The sequence below is a fragment of the Oncorhynchus kisutch genome, linkage group LG28 (genome assembly GCF_002021735.2).
Source record: "Oncorhynchus kisutch isolate 150728-3 linkage group LG28, Okis_V2, whole genome shotgun sequence".
NCBI classification, from domain to species: domain Eukaryota; kingdom Metazoa; phylum Chordata; class Actinopteri; order Salmoniformes; family Salmonidae; genus Oncorhynchus; species Oncorhynchus kisutch.
Window position 1 is genome coordinate 12,763,779 of NC_034201.2, and position 8,636 is coordinate 12,772,414.

Genomic DNA, 8,636 nt, shown 5'->3' on the forward strand with positions numbered 1-8,636 from the left:
TATTTTAACTAGGGTAATTGTGTCACTTCTCTTGCAACAGAGTCAGGGTATATGCAGCAGTTTGGGCCGCCTGGCTTGTTGCGAACTGTGTGAAGACTATTTCTTCCTAACAAAGACAGCCAACTTCACCAAACGGGGGATGATTTAACAAAAGCGCATTTGTGAAAAAAAATCACAATCGTCGCACTAATGTACCTAACCATAAACAGCAATGCCTTTCTTAAAATCAATACACAGAAGTATATTTTTTTAAACCAGTATATTAAGTTAAAATAAATTCATGTTAGCAGGCAAAATTAAACTAGGGAAATTGTGTCACTTCTCGTGTGTTCATTGCAAGCAGAGTCAGTGTATATGCAGCAGTTTGGGCCTCCTGGCTGGTTGTGAAATAATTTGCCAGAATTTGACGTAATTATGACATAATATTGAAGGTTGTGCAATGTAACAGCAATATTTAGACTTATTTAGACCGTTAGATAAAATACGTAACGGTTCCGTATTTCACTGAAAGAATAAACGTTATGTTTTCGAAATGATAGTTTCCAGATTTGACCATATTAATGACCTAGGGCTTGTATTTCTGTGTGTTACTATATTATAATTAAATCTATGATTTGATAGAGCAGTTTGACTGAGCGGTGGTAGGCAGCAGCAGGCTCGTAAGCATTCATGCAAACAGCACTTTCCTGTGTTTGCCAGCAGCTCTTAACAATGCTTCAAGCATTGCACTGTTTATAACTTCAAGCCTATCAACACCCGAGATTAGGCTGGCAATACTAAAGTACCTATTAGAACATCCAATAGTCAAAGGTATATGAAATACAAATGGTAGAGAGGGAAATAGTCCTATAATAACAACAACCTAAAACTTCTTACCTTGGAATATTGAAAACTCATGTTAAAAGGAACCACCAGCTTTCATATGTTCTCATGTTCTGGTCAAGGAACATAAGCGTTAGATTTTTTTACATGGCACATATTGCACTTTTACTTTCAACTCCAACACTTTGTTTTTGCATTATTTAAACCAAATTGAACATGTTTCATTATTTATCTGAGACTAAATATATTTTATTGATGTATTATATTAAGTTAAATAAAAGTGTTCATTGTTCATTCAGTATTGTTGTAATTGTCATTATTACAAATATATATATTACAGTGCCTTGCGAAAGTATTCGGCCCCCTTGAACTTTGCGACCTTTTGCCACATTTCAGGCTTCAAACATAAAGATATAAAATTTTATTTTTTTGTGAAGAATCAACAACAAGTGGGACACAATCATGAAGTGGAACGACATTTATTGGGTATTTCAAACTTTTTTAACAAATCAAAAACTGAAAAATTGGGCATGCAAAATTATTCAGCCCCCTTAAGTTAATACTTTGTAGCACCACCTTTTGCTGCGATTACAGCTGTAAGTCACTTGGGGTATGTCTCTATCAGTTTTGCACATCGAGAGACTGACATTATATATATAATGCCAATAGTGTGCAAAGTGGTCATCAAGGCAAAGGGTGGCTACTTTGAAGAATCTAAAATATAATATATTTTTTTATTTGTTTAACACCTTTTTGGTTGCTACACGATTCCATATGTGTTGCTTCATAGTTGCGATGTCTTCACTGTTAATTCTACAATGTAGAAAATAGCACAAATAAATAAAAACTCTTGAATGAGTAGGTGTGTCCAAACTTATGGCTGGTACTGTAGGTCAAAAGTGCTAACAGTAAAGACAAAGGTAAAAACGTGTTAAAGTTCTCATAAAATACTGAAACCAAACAATGAGATTCTGAAAGTAAGCTGACCAGTGCATGACCAAGCTAAAATGCATTGGGACAATATCAGCATAAGTAGGAGGCTGTCATAGCCATACACTCCCATGTCCTCCATCCACACCTGTGCTGGCCTTACTCAAGACCGGTGTCATTGGACAGCTAAAAGCAAAGAAACATCATGCATTTAACACAGCCATAAACACCATTACAATTGATTTTCGGTTGATCAGATGAGACCTCTTAAAAAACAGTCAGATCTTCAATATTAGGTTTGGCTACCTGTTACAAAGACTTCCGCCAACTCGATCCACCCCAAGAAAATATGCAGAACGTTCATTGGGTCTTGCACTCCATCTAAGAGTAGCCAGAGGGGGATGCGACTGCTGTCCCTGGGTGGCTTGGAGGTATTGTCCTCTGGCAGATAACCCAGAGGACTGGCATGCAGGCATAAACCCTGGTGGACCCCTCCTGCGCTCATCTTGTTCCAAGTCCTTCTTACTAACCCCCTGGATCTGCACACACTGTCTATGGGCCTCCTCACACACCTGCCTTACAGAGGCCCTACAGGAGGCCACACCCTCCTTCACAAAAAGCCTGTGGGACTTGTTCTGCCCTGGGTGAGAGCCAGGAGCCGCCAAACAATGTCTCATAATTCCTGTCTTCTTCTCTGGATAGTCCTTCTCAGGAGTCCTTTACTAGCCTCTCACCATCCTCTGGAAAGTCATCCAGGCTGAGCTTCCGGAGGTCAGATGATACTCTGCTGTCTGGATTGGGCTTCCTCTCCAGGGATGCTTGGGTATCTTTCCTCCAGATTTTTGTTCTGTCGTTAAGACACTGCTTCACCACTTCTCTGCTACCTCACAGCAGTCCTTTAGGCCAGAGGATAGAACTAGTGGAAATGTAGGATGCAGAGTGAGAGCCCACTTTCATGTCTGACTGACACGAAAGTCAACAGTCTACTGTGTACAAACATCCTGGAGCACTTACAAGCCAAATTCCAAGTTGCCATGTTTATAAATTGAGAAGACATGAATGGCTCTAGCAACAGTGATTGGACGGTCAACATATAGAATGCTGGAATGATAGCTATAAAATAAATAAACTTTTACCTCTACCATAAGGTAGGCAGATGTCCTTCAGCATCAAGGATCCAGCAAGGCATGCTTGCCAACCAGCTTGCTAAAAGTTTATCTTTGGTGTCCCAAAGCTACTAAAAGGTATGCACACTGGACACAACGTCGTGAAAAATAAACGTTAAAAAAAATATGATCTTAAACATATTACGCTAATTAGTTTGATGTTGTACTTTTCTGAAGATCCAGAACAGTGCCAGTCATCACTAACACGAACTGTTATCCAACCAGCATGTCTGTACGCTTTCAAGACTGCCTCCTCCAGGAAGTAAACAATATTTTTTCTTCATCCTTTATGGTGAAAATGCCTACTACGAGATTCAACACTATCCTCTAGTGTCCATTTATGATATTGCATGTCCATACATGTCACAAATAGTTTTAAAATGGTAATTTTGGTTCAAATTAAATCAATCTAGTGTTTTTCAGTTGTATTATTATACTTTGGGGTAAGCATAATCTTATTTTAGCGTTCAATGTTATTTTACCTTTATTTTTCCAGGTTAGTCTCATTGAGATAAATGTTTCAAGAGAGACTTGGCCAAAACAGCAGCAAAGTTTAAAACACATTTTTACAACATAAAACACTACAGTTTAAAAACATAAATATACACATTGAACAGACAAAAGTTATTTGGGGAGGTGTGGTGCATCAAAACATTGATAGCCCCCCACTTCATTGCAGTGGTGTAAAGTACCTAAGTAAACATACTTTAAAGTTCTACTTAAGTAGTTTTTTGGGGTATCTGTACTTTAATTTACTATTCATATTTTTGACAACTTTTACTCTAGTACATTCCTAAATAAATGTATGTTTTACTCCTTACATTTTCATTGACACCCAAAAGTACTTGTTACATTTTAGATTTTGAATGCTTAGCAGATTTTGAATGCTTAGCAGATTTCAAATCAAATCAAATCAAATCTAATCTTATTTGTCACATACACATGGTTAGCAGATGTTAATGCGAGTGTAGCGAAATGCTTGTGCTTCTAGTTCCGACAATGCAGTAATAACCAACAAGTAATCTAACTAACAATTCCAAAACTACTGTCTTATACACAGTGTAAGGGGATAAAGAATATGTACATAAGGATATATGAATGAGTGATGGTACAGAGCAGCATAGGCAAGATACAGTAGATGGTATCGAGTACAGTATATACATATGAGATGAGTATGTAAACAAAGTGGCATAGTTAAAGTGGCTAGTGATACATGTATTACATAAGGATGCAGTCGATGATATAGAGTACAGTATATACGTATGCATATGAGATTAATAATGTAGGATAAGTAACATTATATAAGGTAGCATTGTTTAAAGTGGCTAGTGATATATTTACATCATTTCCCATTATTAAAGTGGCTGGAGTTGAGTCAGTGTCAGTGTCAGTGTGTTGGCAGCAGCCACTCAATGTTAGTGGTGGCTGTTTAACAGTCTGATGGCCTTGAGATAGAAGCTGTTTTTCAGTCTCTCTGTCCCAGCTTTGATGCACCTGTACTGACCTCGCCTTCTGGATGACAGCGGGGTGAACAGGCAGTGGCTCGGGTGGTTGATGTCCTTGATGATCTTTATGGCCTTCCTGTAACATCGGGTGGTGTAGGTGTCCTGGAGGGCAGGTAGTTTGCCCCCGGTGAGGCGTTGTGCAGACCTCACTACCCTCTGGAGAGCCTTACGGTTGAGGGCGGAGCAGTTGCCGTACCAGGCGGTGATACAGCCCGCCAGGATGCTCTCGATTGTGCATCTGTAGAAGTTTGTGAGTGCTTTTGGTGACAAGCCGAATTTCTTCAGCCTCCTGAGGTTGAAGAGGCGAATGCTTAGCAGGACAGAAAAAATGTCCAATTCATGCACTTATCAAGAGAACATTCCTGGTCATCCTTACTGCCTCTGATCTGGCACACTCACTAAAGACAAATGCTTAGTTTGTAAATGATGTGTGAGTGTTGGAATGTGCTCCTGGCTATCTGTAAATAAAAAAAATAGAATCTTGCTGGTTTGCTTTGCTACTCAAGTAGTATTTTACTGGGTGACTTTCACTTTTACTCAAGTCATTTTTAAAAATACTTTTACTCAAGTATGAAAATGGAGTACTTTTTCCACCACTGCTTCATTGGTCAACCACAGTTTTTACCCTAGCTTTACACTCATTCAGAGAGAAGAGTCCTGTAATTTCAACTCCTTTTGTAGCTAGTTCAAAATGGAGGGCAAAGAGAACTGGAACTCCGTTTTACCCCACTCTGTATGTGCCTTAGTCAAAGTCAACAAAATACAGTTGTGTAGGCAATAGCTGATAGAATGATTGACAGTGAACACATTTGACAAGGCCCTACCATCTCACCCATCCTAGCAGACAAAGGCAGGCCCTGTTGCAGCAGGTGCTTAAACCACATTGTTGAGTAGTTAAGTGATGAGAGCACTTGGAGACAATGAGGCCAAGGTTCAGAGCTGTTCTGAGAAACTGGTGTGACCTGTCTGACTGCTGATATACAGTCTCATGCAAAGATTAAGGTGAAGGGTGTGTGAAGGATGTTCTTTCAGTGCGCCAGTCACTTCGTCACACCCAAGCAAATGCCTCTGGTGTCAAGGAATACAATGTCACGGCAGCATCCCACAGGGGGAAAAAAAAGTATTGACTATTAGACCCCCTCTGGGGCTGAGGGCGACTGATTTTGAAGTCTCAGGAGACCATGAGCCCACTACAGAAGCTCCAATAAAAGTTATACAAGCTAGAGTATGCAGCCTAATTACACTACATGCATAGGCCCAATACAATCACTAGTTCGGTTACATGCTGGAATTAGTCACCGTTTCATATCCGATAGAGAGCTCTATTCTATTTGAAAATACAGTGATGGCAACAATAAGTCAAACCCTAAGGAAACCCAATCAAGCCCAATCACTTGGAATCTTTTTTATTATAATAAGTCAAACAGTTTTTACAAGAGCTTCCTAAGTCTTTAGACTGAACTGGCACACTTACTACATACTGATCATCGTCAATACAAGACACACCACAAACAGGATGTCACCAACATCAATGCTCTAGTGAAAAGGAGATCAGCTAATGTATGAGCAGTTTCTTGTCACATTGATCCATTATGATGAGTGTTCAATGAGCATTTTCCCCCAGATCTGTAAACCACCAAATCAAAAGCAGTGTAACAATGTGCCTTTTTCCTAGAACAGGCCACTCAGCCGTTCACTAACTTCCCACAACTTCTTGGCCACAGCGTCGTCTTTGCCTTTGGCAACCACGTCCTGCGGCGCACAGCAGAAGAAGTAGCGTCCACTCAGGGGCTCGATACCCTCCTGGAGGGCACAGTGGAGAGTGGTCTGGGCACCGGATTCTGGATCCAGGAACAACAGTCTAGCTATTGGCTCAATGATGAATCTCTGCCACAGGCTGCAGTTTCGGGATAGCTCTGTTTTCACTACTCCTACAGGAGGCAAAACATAATAGGTTAAGAAAAAGAAAACAGGTGAACTTTCAATGATCCAACACAGGAAAACAAATACCCTTAGCATGTATCCTAGGATGTGCAGAGTGTATCAGGACTCATTGTGGTTCATAGTGACAGATATACCATTGAATAATCTTGAAGGAAATGACCAACCTGGGTGAACACTGTAGCAAGTGACATTGGTACCCTTCAGTCTCTTGGCCAGCTCGTGGTTGAAGAGAACATTGCACAGTTTACTGTTGCAGTACGCGTGGAAGAACTGCCAGCTGTACCTCCCAGTGCCCAGGTGTTTATTAGTGATAAGGGCATCAAAGTCGATGTTGCCCCAGCGATAGGCCATGGAGCCCAGTGTGACTACACGGCCCCCAGTGCCCTCCTTCAGGCGGTCCAGCAACAGACAGGTCAGCAGGAAGTGGCCAAGGTGGTTGACCCCAAACTCAATACCAAAGCCATCAGCAGTGCGCCCATCCGCCACCAGACCTGAAGGAGAGACCACAGATGGTTCAATAGCCTTTTTCTACTCATGTTTTCTTGCAAATACAATTAAGAGAAAAAAAATATGACCACTAACCAGCATTGTTAATGAGAAGATCCAGTCTAGCCTCGGTCTTCAGGAAGGTCTCGGTGAAAGAACGCACTGCTTGAAGGCTCCCCAGGTCCAACTGCATGTACACCACATCAGTGCTGCCTGTCTCCTGAAATCACAATTTGTTAGGCCTATATTTGCCAGACCTTATTTTATTGTATTTAAATATTGTGTACCAAATCAAATATTGTCAATAAATTTCCTAGAGCCTATTTTCCTGGGTTAAATGGTGAAATGAATGAGAGTGTATTTGAATCAGTGTATTTGTGTATTTTAAAAATAGTTTCTCAGTGTATTTCCAAATATATTCAAATATTGACTACTTCAATTTAAAAATAAAATAATCTAAATTCTTACTTCCAAATGCCTTTGAAAGTAATTGAAATACCCTAAATAGTATTTGAATTCAGGTCGGATATTTACAGGCATACAATATTTTCAAATGATAACGTGACATCTAACTAATGAATATTCGAATACAAATGTGGAATTATTGATTATTATAAGATTATTGTACCCTTTTTATATCACTTATTGCAAGTTCGGCTTTCTCTTGGTTGCGGCATGCCATGATTACTCTTGCACCCCTCCTGGCAAGCTCAAGAGCAGTGGCTTTCCCAATGCCAGTGTTGCCACCTACAGGTAGAACAAAACATTGACATAAAATATTAAAATACAATTCGGAGTTCCAGAGGCAAAACAAACCTGATTAAAAACCCAACTTAGATAAACATCATAGGCTGCGTGAGACAGACAACACCAATGAATGTATTATTTAGGTAAATATCCTAAATGTTATCAGACTTACAAAGCAGTCAAACATGTTTAAAGGCTAACAAACGTACCTGTTACTATTACAGTCTTCCCTGCCATCGCTGCATTTCCATTAAATTTGGAGCTTTTGAAAATAGTTTTAACAAGGAGAATATACACTGCAACTACAACACCAGTTGCAACTAGTAAAGGTAACATTATGTTTTTTGCCCGGTCGTTGGTGTCCCGACTCAAACTCTACTCGTGGAAGTGCAACCAGTGAATAAAACATAGTTTGTTGCGGAGCAGGCTTTTTGTTAGGTTACCTGCCAGACCTACCTGTCCCACCGGTTCCCTGCTTCCGATTGATCACAGTCAAATATTCTGACAAAACCGGTGTTGATGTGCTTCCCCATTTACTTCGAGAGATCTGTTAATTAAATTGCGTCCCCCACTTCCGATTGATCACGGTGAAATATTCTGACTAAACCGGTGTTGATGTGTTTCCCCATTTTACTTCTAGAGATCTTTACAATTGCGTCGTAGCAGAGAGGAAGAGGAAGAGAGAGGCCCAAATCGGCGGAAAATCAGTCGTTCTCCAGCAGGGGGCATTTTTTCGTTGTTTGCCCACCAAGCAGTTTTTGAATTTTTGAATTAAGGTCAATGAGAGTGTCGAATTTGGTCGACAAAAAAATGAATGACTTATTTTCTACGTGAGGTTTATCTAATATAAATTACTTAATCCGTAAATTGTTACAGGTTCTTCAATTTTCAATTGTGGGGGAACATCTTTTAATGGATCAACGAATCTTTTGAAGAACCCTTTGGGGTTCATTTATTAACTATCCCCCTCCCCAGCTATTCGTTTTATTATTAATAATAATAATAATATGCAAAACAACAATAACACAATATTTTA

At 39.9% G+C, this 8,636-nt stretch overlaps 1 protein-coding gene across 3 annotated transcripts; it reads right to left on the reverse strand.

Annotated features, from left to right (window-relative positions):
• Positions 1–5,813: 5,813 nt before the first annotated feature.
• On the reverse strand, positions 5,814–8,346 carry LOC109873491 (dehydrogenase/reductase SDR family member 13). Of its 3 annotated transcripts, none has more exons than XM_020465153.2 (5): positions 8,057–8,346; positions 7,482–7,600; positions 6,950–7,073; positions 6,532–6,858; positions 5,814–6,354 (listed from the first exon to the last, which is right to left on the reverse strand). In XM_020465153.2, exons 2-5 carry the CDS (start codon positions 7,533–7,535, stop codon positions 6,095–6,097), a joined length of 765 nt encoding a protein of 254 aa, XP_020320742.1. In that variant the 5' UTR covers positions 7,536–7,600; positions 8,057–8,346; the 3' UTR covers positions 5,814–6,094. The 3 variants fall into 3 exon arrangements, with proteins under 3 accessions (XP_020320742.1, XP_020320743.1, XP_020320740.1); XM_020465154.2 differs by having other exon boundaries at positions 8,044–8,313; XM_020465151.2 differs by having other exon boundaries at positions 7,810–8,313.
• Between the last annotated feature and the right edge of the window lie 290 nt (positions 8,347–8,636).